This window comes from Onychostruthus taczanowskii, unplaced genomic scaffold (assembly GCF_017590055.1).
Source record: "Onychostruthus taczanowskii isolate IOZ18803 unplaced genomic scaffold, ASM1759005v1 scaffold54, whole genome shotgun sequence".
Lineage (NCBI taxonomy): Eukaryota > Metazoa > Chordata > Aves > Passeriformes > Passeridae > Onychostruthus > Onychostruthus taczanowskii.
This window is the reverse complement of record NW_024503013.1, coordinates 3,740,451-3,761,168: the sequence shown is the minus strand read 5'-3', so window position 1 is coordinate 3,761,168 and position 20,718 is coordinate 3,740,451. Positions and strand designations below refer to the sequence as shown.

The 20,718-nt window shown below is 36.5% G+C and overlaps 1 protein-coding gene across 1 annotated transcript in view; it reads right to left on the bottom strand.

Moving 5' to 3' along the window:
• Nucleotides 1–20,718, bottom strand: part of CNTN5 (contactin 5) — a 269,832-nt gene that overhangs the window by 26,837 nt on the left and 222,277 nt on the right. The window contains exons 14-16 of the mRNA XM_041417056.1: nucleotides 19,494–19,614; nucleotides 5,689–5,847; nucleotides 5,115–5,264 (exon numbers count right to left, since the gene is read on the bottom strand). Of these exons, the coding sequence (XP_041272990.1) occupies nucleotides 5,115–5,264; nucleotides 5,689–5,847; nucleotides 19,494–19,614 (430 nt within the window). The remainder of the gene's footprint in view (nucleotides 1–5,114; nucleotides 5,265–5,688; nucleotides 5,848–19,493; nucleotides 19,615–20,718) is intronic.

The window sequence follows — 20,718 nt, the reverse complement described above, 5'->3', positions numbered from 1 at the left end:
TTCAGCACCATCCCCTTTATATCAATGTTATATCTGAATTTACTCACTCATGGCCTGAGTTTGTTGCCATGCAATTAATGACTTCCCAATCTTTATGCTGTTAATCCTCAGCAGTGGCACTCATGGAGATGTACTTGCACAAAATACACAAATATGGCGCCTAAACTTGGCTCCTGGAAAAAGGATACGTGCACCTGGGGAACAAGGACATCAGGACCTTTTTTGTTTAGGGTGTATCAAAGCTGAGAAGTTTGGTATTTTTCTTTGGAATAAATACACCCTCCCACCCCCACTTAGTGCAAACAAGCAAAAATGTTGAAATGAATTTGCCAGGAGTTTGATTCGAATGCAAACAACAGGATTTTTTTGTTACTGTTTTCCATTTTCATGAAATTACTGTGATATGCTGGAAATGAAAGTCAAATTATACTCTATTAAAACTTATCTCCTCTAAACCAAACAAAAACCCATTAATGTTTTCTCTAAGAGCAGGCACAGAGAATGTAGCCCTCAGCAGTCCTAAAAAGCATTTGACAAGATACCTAAGATATAAGTGAAGAAAAGGTGATATGAAAGGATAAAGCTTGTACATGAAGCTATGACAATTGATTAATAATTCATGTGTATCTTATCATTCCAAGCTAAATATGGACGAAAAGCAAAGAGTTTTAATATAGGAAAAAATATACACATAGAATTGCTACTGCAGAGGGTTTTATGTATAGGAACAGTGGTTATAACATGCTGAAAAATGCTGACAGTGTCATGTATATATTTTCAGCCCATATTTAAATGTAAAACATTTAAATGGGAAACCTTTTGAAATGGGGGTAATACTGTAGCTATGAAACCACAAACATATGGGGTAGATGCTCACTTTCTTTCACTTTCACTTTGTCCAAAATTTTGAAAATTGCTCTGTGCTTTATGGTGATTTAATTAGATTTTAAAAATTCCTTTTTCTTCAGTCTTATTTGTAGTATTTTTTTAGTTTAGGTTTTTGTTTATTTTTTAATGAAAATGGTGGACTGCAAAGATGATGTGATTCAAAGATTCATGTGACTCAGTTTTGGGAAAAATATTATAACTCACTAATATTAAAATAATAATTTTCATTCCAATTTGCTAAAGAAAAATAAATAAGCAACTAATAAATAAGAAAACATCACACTGAACCTGGAAAAGCTGAAAGTACTTGTAGGCCAGTTTATGCTCTTTTTTACATTCCAGTCTTACAAATAAATTTTAAAAAATGTTATTGAATGAATAATTAATACTTTAAAAGTGTTTCTGTTTTGTGTTTTTTGTTTGTTTACCTTTTTTTATCCCAAGGAAATATCTAGTTGCTTATTTCAATGTGTTTTGTTTATTGTGAAGAGAAAATACAGATTCTTAATTTTGTAGTCTGTCTTAATCTTTTGAGAAGAACAAAAATTTTTAGCAGGCAAACTATAAATTATTATAATTGTTTGTGTTATTGCAGTAGAAACCTATACCTAGATTTGGTCCCTATCCTTTAATAGAGAATAGATGAGCTAAAGGGAAGAGAAAGAGAAGTAAAAGTCTTACTATACTCCTGTTTTTAGACTGAGATGTTGAGCTGAGCAGCCCGAATTTATAGTTTTCTCATAACCAAATGAGTCCAGATTTCCCCAATTCCAATTCAATACTTAGTTCACAAGATCTTTCTCACTCTACTTGAATCCTGTATTTTTTAAGATATTTTCCACATGGACACTTTTTCTATAAATTCTGAAATTTTTGTCAAATAAAGAAAAATGGAAGAAAATGTTGATATTGCTACAATTTTTTTGGAGATAAATTAATGAACTTGGCTTTAATCATTAAGAAATGACTCGTACCTTTTCTCAAGGTACAGTTGCTGTTATTTATTTTAAAGCTTTTTATAACTTAAGATACAGATTTAGTTCGAAAAGCAACATTTTTTAGCTGTAGAGAGGGGAAAGAGGGCTTGTCACCAGCTTGGCAGAACTGTTGAATGTGAGACCAAAGGTATAACACATTCAGGTTTTTTTCCCAGTTGCTTTCCATTCTCCCTCTATATGCATGTATGTATGTGTGTGTGTGTATCTGTCTATCTCTATATGTCTCCTGCAGTACACATCTGGAAAACAGGGGGGTGTTAAGTGAAAATTCTTTTATTCTGTGGAAGACCAGCCCTCAAGCTGTCACCCTCCAAGAATAACAAGGCACACCTGTTCAAGAATGAAATGTACAATAGGCCAGCATCTCAGAAGGGGATGGCACACATATTCAACTACTGGAAAATAAGGATGTCCCTACTAGTCTCAGCATCTGAAATGTTGTTCTAATTTCCTAATTCCCCCTGTATTATTAATATTTGTAATTAATTATGAGTTTGAATACAGTTCTATTCACTGACAAGAGGGCCATATGTGACTGCAGGACTCTGCCTGAATAGTCTTCAAATCACCACCTACAGACTGAAATCCTGAATGCTGTGGCACACAAATGCAGGTCTTTTCTCATTCATTTTCTGCCACATGCACATTTGGATTCCTTGTCAATATTAGTTTGAGCCTGCAATCTAAAGCCTAAGCAGCCTCCAGAGATTCCAGCCAACTTTCTCCTTTTGTTTTTCTTCATGGAAAAAGCACATTTTCTACAAAGGTAGGTCATGCCTTCATCTGCAAATGTCCCAGATGCAGCAGGCTATCAATTTTTTTTTTTTTCGAGTACAAAAATAGTTTTGATAATGGGAAAAGCTGGAACTTCTTTTATACAAATCACAAATAAAACAGTAACCCCAACAACAACAAAAAAACCCTGAAAATAAAGCTGGTTGAAAATGGTCAACTTTTTTCCTGGGACAGAGATATTTCTTGTCATGCTGTGAAGAATTCTAGCTGAGAATAAAGGCAACTTAATGCAACATAAGGATTTATTAAAAATACAGCAAGTGTAGATTCTGCTACTAATAGAGTGCATTACATTGTTACCTCCTAAATTCAAGTTTGCATGCATATTAACAGGTTAAACTTTGATTCCACTCAATTTCTCTCTCTCCATGTTTCCCCATGAATAGATAATGTAACTGATGCTTTGCCCCCAGGCTTCAGATGCCTCAACTGTCTTAGTGGAATGCCAGAAATGTTTAAATTCATGTTATTGGCTTTTTGCAACTTGTGGACCTGTAAAATATGTATCAAGTCTAGAACTGACAAAAATGCTGCAGCTGGATGTAAGTTAGATGTGCCAGAAAATTGTGGTATTTTTTGTTCCAATGGAAATAGCAATGAAAAGAAGTCCTGTTAACTAAATATGAGCTAAGCAACAAGATTAGAGTTTAATTTAAAAAATTAAAGCAACTTAAAACCTGTTTATTATTCTGTTGATTTTATTACACCCTCTGAATTATTATTTTTGTAGGTATTTTTAGATAATGGACTAATGTATGGTGTTCTTGCTGTCTTGGATAAGGAGTGATAAAATAAGTGAGGTGTGGGGATAAAAAGAGGCTTTAGTCTCCAATCAAATTTTCTTGTGCCATTAAATTACAGATGCAGATTTCCATTTAAGAGTAAAATAATGGAACTAGAATCACACATTTGCTGCCTCTGTGGATTGTCTACACAGCTACCATTCAGTCTGATGGTTCTCAACTCTTATCTGAACATGAGTCGCAGTCACTTTCTCAACTGAGATGAATATTTCTGGATTTTCACCTAGTGCAGGGGCAACCTCCCTGTTTGCACTAGTTGGCCACATTTACCATCAGTACAAATAGTCAGGTTATTCTGCCTGGGTCATGAGTAGAGAGGTTCAAGCCATGTTCTTTCTGAAATATTAATATATAATATTTATGTGACACGTATTAAAATAATACCTGTCACATAAATGTCCTTTAAGAATTGAGAACTATGATATTGGAACTGGGCATCATGCTAATATACAGTGAAGATTTCAGATAGAAAAAAATAGTAATAGAGATATTATGAAAAATAATGGATCCATGGGTTCATTAAGATAGGCAATTATGTGCTAATTTGAAAACCCATATGAAAACTATTGTAAGACAATGAAAATTATTACTGGTTCCTTGTCTCTTTGGCATCTAAAAACTATAACAAGGGTAAATTTGTGCAGCCTGGAGCAGAGATGGTCTTGGGGGACCTAACAGCAGCTCCCAGTGCCTGTGGGGAGGTCACTGAGAAGGCAGGCACAAGGTCTTCACAGTGGTGCAACAGGTTACTTAAAAATTATTCAACTGCTGATGCATCAAAACACAAAATAATCTGTCTAGGCATCCTAAATAACAAAAAAGAATGAAGAATAATCTGAAAATGTTCTAACATGTAGTTCTCATCTGAGGTTGTGTTGAAATCTTTGTCCAAATCCTATCTCTCCCTCTTTCTGCTTCTTAAAACATGTCTTTCTAAGTGCCTAGGTATTTTTCTCAGATTCCCAGTCCTTCTTTATCTTCTTTAACTTGGGCAGAATGAGGGAAGATAAAGACGATATTGTCAATAAGTCCATTGTAACTTTCAAGAGACCCAAATAAGATATATTGTTTATCTGGTCTCCCACAGTATCATCCTAATTAGAAATACAATGAAATTTATTAAAATGTAGTAACTGTTCACAGTAGAGTGTGAACAGTGTGAACACTTAGAACACTTAGTATACAAGGTATTTTAAATTAAGCAGCCTTTTGTGACTTTTTTATCTTGCTGAAAAATTCCATGTGCTGTCAGTGAGACAAGTTGTGAAAAATTTGGGGGCAGTGGCTGCTTAGTAGCAGTTGTTTGAAGACACTGCAAAATAGCCTAATTTAAGAGCAGAAGTAGTTTATCAGAGGAAAGACAGCAATGGCATAAGGGTAACATAAAAAGTAAGGTAGCTCAGATGGAGTAGGAGAGCAGGGAATAGTTTTATTTGAAATTATTGTAAGTTAAACAATATTCCTGTAATTAAAATAAACTGGTTCACCACTACAAAGAATGTCACCTTGTAACAGTGATTACTGGATGCACAGACGTGTACCAATGAAAAGAGATTACATCTATTATTATATTAAAGCAGTCCTTGTTTCTGATAGTGCTGTAAAAATAATCTTTTTATCCTTTCCTTACCTGCTTCATTGGTTCTGATCACTCGAGATGGTGCACTTGGGTCTCCAGTCCCAATTTTATTGGTTGCTACTACTCTGAACTCATACTCCACCCAAGGGTTCAGTTCCACAGCCATAGCAGACTCCATGTCACCACTTATCAGATCTGGAACTGGAGACAATAGAGAAATGTATAGGTCACTCAGAAATCTGAAGCTGGCATGCAGTATCTCAACAGAAACAGAATTTGTGGTACAACATGGCCATTAGAAATGATTGACATCAAGGATCTAACATGTCAGAAATCGCAGCTAGCTTTTTGGCACTGTAGTATTCCTGAGAAGACATAGATTGAAGGATTTAGGGGAGAGCTTTCTGCTTTTCACAGATGCATCGTGGCAGGTGTCTTTGTGCTGTCCTTTCAGAGCTGTTGCTAAGTAACACAAAAGGAATAAAGAAAAGAAAAAAATAAATCAGTGATTTTAATTTGTCATTGTTTTCTGAAGAGTATCTTTTCCTGTAGTTGCCAGTGATTATTACTGTTACGATCAGGAGTTTTGAACAGTCTACTTGTGCTGTTTGAAAATTTTTCTCACCTGTTTTTACGGTCTGCCAGCCAAGAGAAAAAGGACTGCGTGCTTGCAGGTTGTAGAGGGAGATAGGGCTGTGATTGTCTGCCCCAGGACTCCAGGAGAGTGTTGCTGTTGTGTCTGTAATTTCCTCCACTATTACAACCCCTGGGGGACCAGGAGGACCTGGAAATAAAGTGGAATAATCAAACAGACTACACGATCATCGTGGATGTGCAGCATTATTATAGGAGATTCATTCTGTAGGGACCCAGTGGAGTTCAATATCCATGAAATACGACAGCTAAGATACACAGTACTACATCACGGAGATACCTCATTTCCACGATTTCTGATGGTAAACTGTGATTGTTGCTATTCTTTAGATGCTGCGTGAGTGAACATCAATTAACTTGTCAGAGTGACAGCTGAAGAACTAAAAATAGAAACAGATTTAAAAACACCCCCAAAACTCCATTATAATTGTTCTGAACCTAAAATTAGAGGGAAAAAAGAGGAACTTTAGGAAGCATCCAGGCTAGACTGAACAGTCACAGTCATCTCTTTGTGTGAGACTTGTCAGTGAGAAAGACAAAAGGCAAGGAAAATGAAGCACAGGAGGATGTTCTTCAAGAAGAACAATAATATCACTAATACCTGAACCAAGAATACAGCATTCATCCTTTTTCTCAAATTCAAATGCTCAGGATAGCTGCCTGGAATCCTGCTGGAAGTCCATTAGCTGTTTAATGGAAAGCTACTAAAACGAAGACAAAAACCCAAACCCAAATAATTTAAAAGCTGAAAATTAATTAGGGGTCATTAAAACCCAAAAAAACCACACAAAAACTTCTTAATTTGAAAAGTAAAGGATTTTTTTTTTCCATTCAGCTGCTCTAAATGAGGGTATGCTAGTCACCATTTGTATAGGCCATGTGACTGCTACAATAAGTGAGATCTCTGGTAACAAACATGGCTTTTGCAAAGAAAAATGTGGCTGTAACATCCCACTCCCATCCATAATTTTCTTATTTAATTCTTCTTGATGATATGACTGATGTTTGAAAACATTTTCTGTTTACACTTGTGGAACTAAATTGGAGGCAAGTTTGTCCTGGTTCAGGATCTTCCTCCATAGGATTGTTTTTAACCAGATGTTTTGGGGAAAATGTGTAAATGCAAAACAAAGCTCTTTCTTGTGGTTTCTTATACTTAAAAGCTTATGTAAGTCCTGGAGGACAGAACTTGGTACTGCCATAAAATATTCATATTATATTCATAGCTATAATTATTGATGAAAAATATAAGGTTTTTTTGCATCCAAGGCCCTTCTAATTGTTTTCCATCTTCTTGCTATTGAAGGCTGATGTTTTACTTGTGCTCCTACACAAATGGAGGACTGTGAAATCAGAAATGCACTAACTGACACTTTCTCCCAAAATGGAACTGCAAGAAGGGAACAAAACTTCATTAACAGAAAACCATTGCTGATACACTTTTGAGGGAACCCAATGCTGTTTGAACACATCATGAGCTGTAGCAAAGTTGAACCTTTGGAAACCTGAGCTCTTGTGAGCGCTGTGGTCCCACTTGCTGAAGTGTCAGAGCTCAGCACCTGCAGATCAAAGTGGCAAACACAGGGATCTGATGTGTCCCTTCGAACAAGAAGATGCAGCCAGTGTTTCTGCACTGCAAAGTTCACCATTTTTATATTTTAGTGCTATTTCATGCAATCAAATCTTTTCTGGCTGGGTTTCTTAGTGCATGATTAGAAACAAATTCGTCTGAACATCAAAGGCTAAAAAACCCTATTAATTGAAGCATTTGTATATACTGTGATTTTTTGTCATTTGCAGCTGCAAAGAGCTTTATGTTTCCTCTGATATGCCTTCAACTAAAACATGGTTACATGAACTGTGAAAGCAGTAGGATCAGAATTTTGTAATAGCTGGACTCAATATCTTCAGAGTGAAAGAAACATTGAATCCTATAAATGAGATAGCAAATTGTGCTATTCACTTGCCTCTATTTACTTGGCAATGATCTACAAGCAACTAATTGACAATAAAGTGTTGGAAATACATGGTATTCAGAAATAATAGCTACAAGAAAGAGAAAAAATATTTGAAATTCAGGAGATTCAATTCAGTAAATTTTAGTACTATGGATGTATGATGGGAGAATATTATCTTCACAACACACTGCAGTCTTCACAGGAGCTCAGGATATGGCTCTGGGCCATAGGAAGAACAAGGTTTTCCACTTCCATGGGCAATGAACATCTTCATTGCTGGGAATTTCTCCTCTTTGCTTGCTCTACCTGCTCATCAGGCTTGTCTTTGTTGCTGTCAGTGCCTTTGACCGAGCCACAAGCAATGGCTGGAATAAAGTGGTGCCTCCCATTGGACCAGGACCTTGCAGCTCCTGGCCTTCTGGAGTCCCATTTCATTTGCAGTGGAAATGGCTTGCTTGCTTTTCCTCCTGGGAGAAAACATTGCAGAAAAATGTGTTCTCTGCACTCCTGCCTTCCTGCCACATGTTTTCTGCTCCTTGCTGGGAAGCACCAGGTCAGATCTTTGTCTCAGAAGAGAAAGTCCTGGGGCTAATTTAATAAAATAGGGTGATTCTTCAATCTCCATCCTCTACTGTTTCAGGCTATCTGTTGATCTAGAAAAATATTAGTGAAATTTTTATTTGTAGCCATGAGGGAAAGTTTAGAGGAAAGCTGGGGTTTTGATACAATCATATGCTTTTACTGGGTTGGAGCCCTAGGCCCAGAATTATATAATGGTCCCAAGCATAAACAAGATTAAAGGGAAATATTTTAGTACATTTCCTCTATAACAATATTTCTCCCATGCACCCTGAATATTGTTAAAGTGTTTCTAGCCACTATATTATAACAAAGGAATATGAACCTTGCTGATATTAAAGGATGTAAAATAATATTTATGCAGACATCCCCTGCTAAATTCTCAATATACTTTGTTGTCAGAGTTCTCTCCTGTTTAGGTGCATTCTTAGGCATGACAGTGTGTTATTATGCTTTTGGAGATGTGTGCTTTTACACAGTCTGCAGGGTGACTGCTAAAAAACATTTCAATTTCCAACAGCAGGCATTCTTGAAAGTGGATTAATAAAGGACAAAGGCCTCAGTGATGACAAATGTATGACAGCTAGCCAGGACATGAGTGCTATGCAGATGTCACTCATTTTTGTAGAAATCTCATTAAATTTGATGCTTGGATGTTATCATTCATGGTGTCAGTCAGATGGCTAATGCAGAAAGGCTTTTCTCCCAAGGGCTGTGTTATTGCTCAGGATCTCTAAAACAATTTTTTAGCTGAGAATAGCCAATTGAGGAAAAAATGCATGGTCTGTTCAGATGCTTATCTGGAAGCTAGACAGAAAATGACTGGTCATAAATGCACTGTAGTGCAGTTGACCTTCATGAAGAAGATATTTGGGGCTGTGATAGGCTCTTATACAACTCCAGGAGCACTTGTTGTCAAGGATATTAGTCAGTTATCTCCTTTCAGAGCAATTCCATAGATTGATACTTCATTTCAGGACATGCATGACTGCATTTTGGCAAGTTTGTTTTATGTATCCTTTTATTGTTGGAATGATCATCCTGAGAGGTTGTTAGATTGCTTCCCATGATACAATGTTAATGTGTGAGTTCTTGACAAACAATTACCAAAAATAGCTGTAGTCATTCAGTGAGGCAGTGCCCTTTCCTGTGTATCCCAGAATATGCACTGATTTACTTCACTGCTGCCTGACTGGGAGAATTCTTACTTTTACCAAACAGCTAAGAAGCCTGATATGTAGCAGTTCACAAACATAGATTTCTTAACCTGAATGTTTTTGCTTTTTGAATGACAAGGTGCACTGGCTTGTCATCAAGAAGGTGAGAGGCTGAGAAAAAGAGGATAAGAAAGAGGCAGTAACTACAGAACAGTGGGAACGGCACATAGAACTGCAGCATAAAACAGGAGCTTGACTGTTCCAGCATAAATCCCTTTTGCTGTACCCAGCTATGATAGACTATGCGTTCACACATGGTGGAGGAGACGATGGAGAGAAATTTGGATCTATGGTAGATGCTAGAGACACTCTGGTTTTAGTGGATACATCCATAAACCCAGTCCCTCCATGTGTGGTTTCTGTAAGGTACATAAGGGCTGTGGGCTGATGGAGAGGTTATAACCCAGCCAGCGTCAGGATAGACAGGAAGGTTAGGTGTAGGGTTGGAATGTAAGAAAAAGAAGACATTGATTATTTCAGCCTGAACAGTCTCACTTCATTTCAGGGATGAGGGTCAAGATAAATCCCTGGTGTACTGCCTGAGAAGTCCCTTAGTGGTACCTGTCATGTTGTGCCCCTTTGCCCTGATGACTTCTCTGCCTTGTGCAAACCTAAAAATAGTGAATTTGGATAAGGCATCCTTGAGAGCTGCTGATTTTTCTGAGCTCAGAAAGCCGTCCAGAACCTCTGAACTGGAATTCTGTGTAGTGGTAGTTGTTGACGCAAATGTATGGGCAGGGCAGGGAACTTGAATTTCATCTAAGGTTTAAAAGCACTACTAACCTAGGAATTGGTCCTGGATGACATTGCTAGCAGTTCCCAAACAGAGTAAGAGACTGAGTTTTGGCAGTGTCTCTTTCTCTGGCATGGACTGCTGACTACCTTTAGGGCTGCAGAACATCCACTGCCAGCTGTCCCAACCCTGGTCCATGCTGTTTCCTTCACTCTCTCCAGTCCTACTGTGAGCACCAGCACTCCCAGGACTACAGGTGTCTTTTTCAGACACTGAGTTAATAAACATAATCACATCTGATCATTAATTTAGTATTTGTTTCTAGACATTTTTTGATTGAAGTAAGTTCATACCTATAAGTTGATGCTTGGAAAGAAAGCTTCTTAGAACAAAGGATCATTTTTAAACTCTTGAAAAAACCCCAGCTTTTAAAAGATATGAATATATTTCCATTTAATATAATTAAATTAAAAAAAATAAAATCCTACTACAAGATCAAATTGCTGGGAATATTTTGGTGAAGTCTGTAGGCTAAAAGTCTGGTTCTCCATCTAGAGTAATATACTATCTTCCAATTTAATAAATGTGTCAGATGATACACTGAAGTGGGTTGAAGTACAGATCTGAGCTCTAGCTCTGATCCTACCTACTCTTACATTGGCAGACAGACCCTATCACAATTCCACAAGCCCTGTGAAATGATGGCTTTTCCAACCAGTGCTTTGGCACAATTAATGGATTACTGTGGGCTGGGACAAATCCTTACAGTGGTTTGCCATGCCCATCCTGAGGGAGGGGGACTGGGAATGTAAGTGTGTGAATTGGAACTCTGCTGCACCCTCTGGCCTCAGGGAACAGTTATGTATTATGGACATATTCTGTGAGTCCAAGTAATGGGATCTGTGCTCAGGGCATCTTCCTGGCCTTTGCTACAACTCAAATGTAATTTCAAGGACCAACAAGAATCTGCTGACCTTGTTTATGTTCCATTTAATAATGTGTTTGAAAACCTTTAAGCCCAAGTACTTGTCTTTAAGTTTTATTGGCAATATCACAACAGAAGGGAGCACGGTGGTCAACCTAACCAGCAGTTCCTGCATTATTTTTGCTTCGGGTCACTGGAGTTCTGAGGAAACATTACTTTTCAAAAAATAAAGGATAAGAGTGGATTTGTTGCTTAGATTGCTAGTTTTGCCTGTCTATAAGATGAATAGCTTTAACCTTTTTATTTTATTTTTAGACCACAAAATGTGTACTCAAACTACAGATTATAGTCACAAAGACTTTCATCCCTTCACGCTACCAGATTGTGCTCTGTTTCATTTCAACATCTTACAGCTTGCAGGTAGATGTTTGACTGTTTGATCTCAATGCTCATATAACTTACAGTAGGCATGCACAGTGCATTTGGTTAGCTTTCAGGGCACAGTCTTAAAATACATGTGTTATGTTGTAGGAGGAAACTGATTTTCATCCCAATTTTAAAGAACCTTCCTTCCATGTTTTTTTTTCCCTGTTTGTTTTTTAAAATGAATATTTGTACTGGTCAAAGGATTTTAATTTGCTCCATATATGGTCATAATTTTCCAAGGGCATACAGCATTTATGCAGAGAATTCAGAGGACTGAGCCTTATTTTTTTACTCTTAAAAATCACAATGTTTCTTGACATCCATAACAATAGAAAACACAATTTGAGCAGTAGGAGTGACAAGGATAATAAAAACAAACAGTGAGTAGACAATTACTAAAATACCCAGAAAATAGCTGGCATCAAAATCTACTAAAATCCTTAAGTGTAGATGAATGACATAGTACTGCAAAAAAATTAAACTGTATGCTTAGAGTGCACAGGTCTATTTGCAGTGTAACTGACACCAATACATTTTTTCTCCTAAAGTATATTTTATCGTTGATATGAATATAAAATATTTTATAAATTTATAAATGTATAAAATTTATTTTATAAAATAAATTTATAAAATTAATTTTAAATATCCTTTTATTAAATTATGAAATTATAGAGTCATTAAGGTTGGAAAAGACCTCTAAGATTATCAAGTCCAGTCATTAACTTAGCCCCATTGTGTTCATCACCAATTCCTTAACCATGCACCCTTTGAACACACCCACAATTGGTGATTCCACCAGTTCCCTGGGCTGCATATTCTAATACTACCCTTCCATGGGAAGAATTTTTTTCCTAATATCTAATCTAAAGCTCTCAAGGTGCAACTTGAGTCCATTTTCTCTTATCCTGATGCTTGTTGCATGGGAGAAGGGATTGACCCCTACCTTACTACAGCCTGCTTTCAGGTAGTTGTAGAGAGTGACATCCATATATCTATCTCTATCTCTGCATCTATCTATCTATCTATCTATCTATCTATCTATCTATCTATCTATCTATCTTTCTATCTGTCTATCTATCTATAAATATATAAATTATTAAAGGGACTAAATGTGCTGAAATGATCTTTTATATGATCACTGATAAAAGGGAATATGAATAAATAATTTCTATGAATTTTATTTATTTGAAATATTTTATGTTTTAGAAAATGGCACATGTCATTATTTAGCACCTCAAACTCAAAACTTGAGCAAACTTGCCTGGTTGCTGCATTACTGTACTTTCCTGGCAGAGACCTCATTGTCATCTTAGCTACACTCTCCCAGGCTTAGTTACCTTGTACTGTCAACCCTCACTACCTTTGTTTACACTGTTCACTGCAGAAATTCAAACATTGAGTGAGTAATTTTGGGACCAGTACTCTTTGCTCCTTTGTGATTAGGTGGAGAAATTTTAAGGAAAGAAAGTCTGGAGATGACCTTGCTGCTCCATAGACTGGCAATACATAATGCAGCATCCAGCATCTGTCTGAGTAGCTTGAAACATATACAAACTTGCTCTTTTGGTTATAATGAATTGTGAACCAGCTTTGCAAGAATAATTTGCAAGTAAGGGTTGATGGAATGAATTTGAAAACTTAGTGTTACTGAAACCAGTAATTTGTTAGGATAAAAAGCTTTCATTTATTAAATAAGCATTAACATCCTGGAAACTTGGTAGAATTGATTAGGCACTGAAGCTTTCACAGATGTAAACCAATCTTTTTAATTCACAACTTTGTATTTCTAATTCAGTCATAAAGCTGCTAAAAAGGAATGTCATGCATCCCTGAAATGGATAATGGTGAAAAATAACTGTTCTGGTGTCTCTGGTGTCACTATCATCTCTACCAATATGGAGGTTTATATAGCAAAAATCACTCACTCTGTTCTAAATGTATGAAGCACTGTCCCCATCCATATGAGATAAGTATTACAGCAGGTTTTCCACTGATCTTCTAATCTGCAAGAAACTCTGTTATTCTTGGAAACTGCTGCTGAGCCAGGACCACTGGCTCAGTCATCTCAGTGTTTGTAAAAGGGATCTCTACCTGCAGTTGACTATAGGAAGCCTCACCATGACTTCTGTAAAAGCAAGTTAGACTCTTGTGTGGTGTTCCCAACTTCCACTATTTTTCTTTGCTGAACTACAGATGTTTTTCTCCAGCCAACTCTTCAACCTTGCAGAAGAAAGAGCAAGGAATATAGAGTAAATGGCTTTAGAAGGACATTTTACTACTCAAGCTTTTTTTTTTGCAGCCTATGGCAAAGAAGTGCTTCAAATGAATTAATTAGAAACTGTGTTTTAAGAGAAAAGAGATACTTTTTGCTAAAATAAATGTAAGAAGTAGCCTTTTGCTCTTATCTATGACTTCTGCTGGTGTTCTTCAAAACCTCCCAGTCACTGCAAATAGATTTTGTACTGATGAGTTAAATAAACACAAACTGTAGAAAAAATACTGTAGCTAATTGAACCAATGTAGGGTAGTAAGGGTCAGCCCTTTCATGGTGACAACCTCTAAGATAAAAGTATTTCTTCTAAACATCTTTACAGCAAAACATAGTTGAAACATGGGATCATTTAGATATCTTTTGAAGTGAAAACACGAAAACACAAATAACTTCAGATGTCAAGAGCATAATGGAAAGTAGGAATGTAATAAGCTCTTTTTGGAAGTGTTCTTTAAAACAAAAATTAATTCACCAAGCAGGCATTGTCTCAAGAAAAGCTGACACATTGCTGGCTACAAGATCACCTGAGACATCTGTGAGAGGCAGGTCTCTTGGCTGGTACTTGGGTGTTTGGTGCCCGTGTCTGTGATGATATCATTAGTGTCAGAACATGACATGCATATTTATCCCGTATTAGAGCCTTCTGCTTAAGTAATCACTTCTTTGTGAAAAATCAGTACAGAGACAACTCTACTACTGATGTGCCAGTGTTAGGTGGAAAACCAGCCAAGCTATAGCATTCTACAGTTCTGCTCCTCTGCTACTTAATATTCACTGCAAGTTGAAGATCTGGGTAGATAAGTAAAGGCTGGTAGCCAGAAAATGCACATGACATGAGAAAAGTATTCTTGGACTGATGTCAAGGATAGGATTGGCCTTCATAAAAATCATAAATCACTACTACTTCTTAAATGGCTCTTTTCTTCATGTGCTGAGGAAAACATTTGTTGACTGTGTAGTGAGTATCTGTATTCTCCTGTAAACATTCTTGTTTGAGTGGAAAACAGGTATTCTGCAATTCCTTGAGTGAGAAAACAACAGAAGACATAAATGAAATGAAATCAAGTAATGACTTGAGTGTCAGAAATATAAGTCCTTAAAGGTGGTTTTTGTTGTGGCCATTCACTCCACTAAAACTATTTCTTTGATCATCAGACGTACATAATTTCTGTCATGTGATTGAACTTGAGGTATCACATTTCTGCAGGCTTGGTGCTAGAATAGTTACCAGCCTCTGTGAAAAGCTGTTTTCTCTTCTAGATGTCATTGAGATGTATCAGCATATATATTTTCTGCTGTTATGGGGTCTGATGACTCTCTTCCAGAAAATATTGCAGAAAATTTACCATTATCTTCATCTGTGCCCCAACAGAGGGCAATCTGGTTCAGAGCATGGCATGCCTGTCATTTAGCTTTTATAAAGCTTTCAGCTTTTCCTTTCCAATAACAGTTCAGTGTATTGGCTTAAGCCATTGACAGAGGTTCACCTGAGGGAACCTCTGTTCATTTCTACAGCAGCAGGCAATTCAATGAAAGAAGAAAATATTTTGGTTACTGGAGGTGCCCTAAATTGTGCCCTACACATCCAGGAGCTCATTTTTCTTGTCACCTGATTTTTGTGCTCCTGGCTCCTCTGGTTTAGAAAGAGGCTTGAACATATCTTGGTCCCACCTAACAGCCACCTGCAGGTATAGCAAGCTTTTAAGGAGAAAGTGTGATTGTGAGTCGTGGTCTGAGAAAGATAAAAAGAGTTATCCTACTTCATAGATGAGCACTGCAGCTGCTGAGTTAAGTTGAAAGAGATTGATATTGCCTCTTCTGCCTTAGAAGAGGCAATATCAATCTAGAGGGGATGGTGGATCTCAGATGAATGAAAGATCATGAGGGGTTTTTTAGGCATGTAATAATAATAATAAAAACCCTGTGATGACGAATTGCAGAGAATTTAATAGAGCTGTATTTTGGAGAGGAAATACTTTTGCAAGTTAAATAGTAGCTTACCTGAATATAAAGAGATGATGCCAGGACGGCCCACCCTTGAAGGTCACTGTTGACCAGCATGAGACTACCAAAATACTTTTCACTCATAACCCCCTCCAAGAAAAAAATGCAAGACATTTAATTTGGAAAGGTGATATACTGCCTGTACTGTACAGGTCCAGTCACTGGCAGAGCATCTCTTCCTAATTTAATCCACATTACTGGCAGCATTAGAAAAAAAAATGCTGCAGACCACTAAAATGTTTTTCTTACTTTAATATGCATAGTTTAATCACATTTTAGAGAGCTTAGTATTTGGAGGGGAGTATTTAGTGCTTATAGGACTTGAATCCTGATTTTGTCCAAACATGACATAGAATATCTTTTTATATATTCTTTTGGAATGTTCCTGAAAGAGATTCACTAGGTCACAATCATTATTGAAAAAATATTAGATATGTTTTTCACTGCAAATTACCTAAATTCATGACGTGTGAGGTAATGAATTAGAAAATGTAAATTTTGAGTTTAAAAAATATATAACACATTATAGAAAGCTGCAGAATAGAAACTTGCTGCTGTCTTTATTTCCTTTGTTTTTCAGACACACACACACACACACACATACTTATGCAGTAAATTCAGGAATCTTCTTGCACCATTAATTACCTTTTTATGAGTAATTAGACTCAAAGAAACTGAGATTTACTTGGTACTGTACATTCTCTGTTCTTTGTGTTTTCTTTCATATTAGTGATATTTTTGGAATATAGCTTTCATTCTATAATGCAGAGCAAAGAAGAGCAAGGGCAAAAATAGTGACATTCCCTGGCATATAATCAAAGGAACTTCCAGTAGAGCAAGCAGTAAAAATGGTTTCAAAATAGATAAATATTATTTAAGGATACTCTGTGTTTTCCACACAATAAATGATACTGATACATTGCACTTCCTTGAAAATACAGTGGTGAATGTCTGTCTGTTAAAGATCAGGATGGTAATTTTGAGCAACAGAAGTCTGCAAAGTTTGTTTCTGCTTCCTCCATCTGAGAAGGCTGCAGCGAGGTATAATACTGTTCAAAATCACTTGTAATTAAGTGCTGACAAAAAGTCCTCTGACTTAAAAATAGAGAACCAGTTGAATGCATACTTCAGTTTAAATTTAATCAATCTGCTAGTAGCAGTAATTCTGATATTCATGAATATCTAAAGGAGGGGGAATGAGATTATTTTAATTTAATTTATTCTCTATGTCCAATTTATTTCATGTAGAAACATTGTAAAAAGGACAATTTTTGAAGAAAAAATTACAATGATTTATTAAATACCATATGAACCCTACAATAAAAGTAATGATTGAAATGGAGTTATATGCTGGTATGATATTATCAGTATTATCACTGGTATTTTCTGCAGAGACAGAAGGAGAGAAAGAAAGGTCAGAACAAGGGTGTGCTGTAGGTTTGCTTATATCAATACATATAAGGGTTCATAACAAAGCTTCTGCTATCTCAGTTTGGCTTTGGGCTGTAACATTTAAAAGAAAAGGATGTTTTGTAATATGCATAAAATGAAATTATTTTGACTATAAACTGTACTGGAAATAAAGAATAATATGGCTTTGGATTATAAACTTTACTGCATGAGTTTTCTTCATAGAGGATGGCTTCCTTTGTCAGGTGGAATTCTTCAGAGTTAACTGAAATATTTACTGAAACATCTGTTTCTGCTGGTATCTTCTCCTAAACAATGTCCAGTATCACCGGAAGCTAAACATAAAGAAGTTTGAGAGGTGCTATGATTTGGGATCATCGGTGTCAAATTGCACACCACTAAGTGCACTCTACAGGCTGAGATAGGGGAAGAAAAAAATTAGAGATACTGAAATGAAAATGAAGTTCCTGTAAAAGTATAAGGAGAGATAGGTTAGATTCTTATAAATATTTTTGATTTTAGCACTGTTGGTGTCTGTAAGGACTAGTCATTCACAATTCTACGCTGAAGGTGCTTTAAACATTTTCTGCAATACAAAACAAAATTTCTTGCTCTATCTCAAAATTATCCAATTGCAGAAACAAGAAAAGGAGAAAATTGTAAGCAAAGTATATTTGAATTCAAATTCCACTACAAAGCTGTTATAGCTTTTACTTCAACAGCATTGTGACTTGATGATGAGACTCACATGAATGCATCCTGATACTTTTTACAATGCCTTTTTTAAAAATTTAATCTCAGACCTCTTCCTCAGAGAAGAATTTAATTTCTACAGGAAATTAAATAAACTAATTTATATAACCAGTATTATTAAAAATAATTTTGTAATCAGTCTATCCTATAATAACTGAGACCTTTTTGTCACAAAAGTTCAATTTTAAGTTGAGATTGCCTTGTCTATCCCTAGAGCCTCCTGCTCCTGTCTGAGACAAAGGGGACAAAAAAGGCCTTGCACAACCCAGAAGGATGAATCAGATTTCATAAGGAAGCTAAAATGGTATGACATGGCGAGTCAGCTGAATACAACCATCCCAATAATGCCATAGCTCATAGAATTACTTTCACGAAAAAAGTGAAGAGCCCTGCAGTCAGCCAGAAACATTTTTTGTAATTTAAAACATATATTTACCCTAAAAGCTGTGGATAGGAACACATCAAGTTTAAAGATATTGTGGAATGTGGTAAAATAAATTTTTGAAATATTATAATACCCAAATAATTTTGATTTTTGTTTTTAAATATGGAGTTTTTCATATGTTCATAAAGTATCTACCTTGATTTATTATTTTAAAAATGTATCATCCACAGTAAGGCTACCCAGCTGTGCTACCTAGCAGGGATCCATCTCTCTTGGCATTGCAGGACCCACCAGTCGTTACGCCAGTAAGTGAACTGCAAATCCTCAGATCCTCTCAGGCACTGAGCACAAGTGTCTGATTGTGTGTGTGTGTGTGTGTGTGTGTGTGTGTGTGTGTGTGTGAGTATTCACACACACACACACACCCCTGGTGCAGAATGCAGAAACACTCTGCTTAATGGAGCTGGCATCCTCAGTATGATCCAAGATCTTTCAGGAAAAGGACTCTGAGTTCCTGTGCATAATCAGGAAGGTTCAATGACAGGTGAAACAATTTAATAGGTTGCAGGACTGGGGTATAAAGGTGCAGTAAACAACTGGTGATAACAATTCCATGCCTGATAAAAGCCAAATTCTTGTCATATTTCAGGGCTTCTCTCATTGTTCGTATCTATAATTTTACAAAAGGCTGCATGGGCACCCCTCTTAGGAAACGAATGAATGTTCCTAAACTGCTAAAGACGAAAGAATGGCTTGACCACAAGATGGAATTCAAAGAATCAAATAGAATAACAAAAACTCATTATACTTACCTTACACAGGTCTGTGAAGGCTAATTGTCTGCATTTTAGCTAATCTGGTATACCATTTGTGCTGTTACCTCTCTTAAAACTGCCTATTAACCTGTCTCTTGTTTCTTTCTGCAGTGTCTGCAGGTCAGCTTATGTGGAAACTCCTTTCAAAGACAGCAGGTTAATCACAAATGGCTTCAATAACATAAAATCTGAGGACCATTGCCTAGCAGAGACGTCCCTGAAGCTCACTTGTTTAAAAGTCCCTGGTACAGCTGAGTGTGGTGACTGTGTTTTCAGGGGAGAACCACAAGCATACTCACCCCTAACAAGCAGCTCTGTCTCGTCTGACACGGTGTCCGCTGCGGTCTGGACCTTGCAGCCATATCTCCCAGCGTGCATCAGGAGGATGTTCCTGATCATTAAATCTGCAGAGGACGCTTGCTGAAACAGGGATGAAGTGCCAGTTTAAAACTCAGTAAATCTGTGTTCAAGGTAGTTCACAAGGGTGTTTTCTGTACAGTTTGAGCAACTCTTGAATGCAGCTTTCATCTTACAAAATTTATGTGTCCTAATACCCTCTTGTGAGGATTATCATAACAGTGCATTTATACAATTATTAGCAGGGATTAAAGAAGAGCATTTCAGGTTTTTAATAACTTTGATTTTGCTTAAAGCACATTGTGCATATTTGCATGCTCAAAGTGAATTATTCCAACTAGCACAAAGAAATTCATTAAGGAGATGAACAGAAATATTTTGGATGCTATCCGTGGTATTAAAAAAAGCCATCTTAGAAAATAAGAACTTTCTTCCTCTCCCTCTTTACTGTAATGCAGTGACTTTTGGAATACGTCTTGCTACTGTGCTAAAATTAAGATTACTTGAAATATAATATTGATTGATTGATTGATTTTTTTATGAATGGAGAGGAAGTTAATGCTAAATATGAATGAGAAAATACGATCAGATTATCATCCTTCCTGATGAAATATGTATGTATTTAATACCGAAAAGTGCAAAATATATACAGAGAATATAAAGAGAGAACGAGTTCAAATTTTTATTTTTTAGAATTTTAGTCAACAGTCATTACAATTCCCCAAAGTTCACTTTAAGAAACATTAATTGAGTATAGGCATTTCCTTTCTCAGATTTGGTCTACTTTGCTAACCAAGAAACCACTGACAGTCTTTCCTTTAACTATATATTTCTATCCCATGCAGTGGTTCTAATTTGAGTAATTTTGATCCTGAGTGAATAGAACTGTACCCTGCATTCAAAATAAAATCTTTCTAGGGGTATAAGCATTAATACTTCTCTAGCTGTGTTGGAAATTTGTCACTGAATTCACCTAGATTCATATTTGCTAGTTTTTTGGCTTATACTTATTCTGTGCTCACAGAACACACTCAGATCTTTATCCTTTTCATTAGCAAGTTATGAGCTCCCTCTTTATAACCAGTCTTTCATATGTGCATGACCTTGTTCTTCATAGGATTACATTTCTTGTCCGTTCCCATCTGTTATTTTCATCATCTGCTGTAT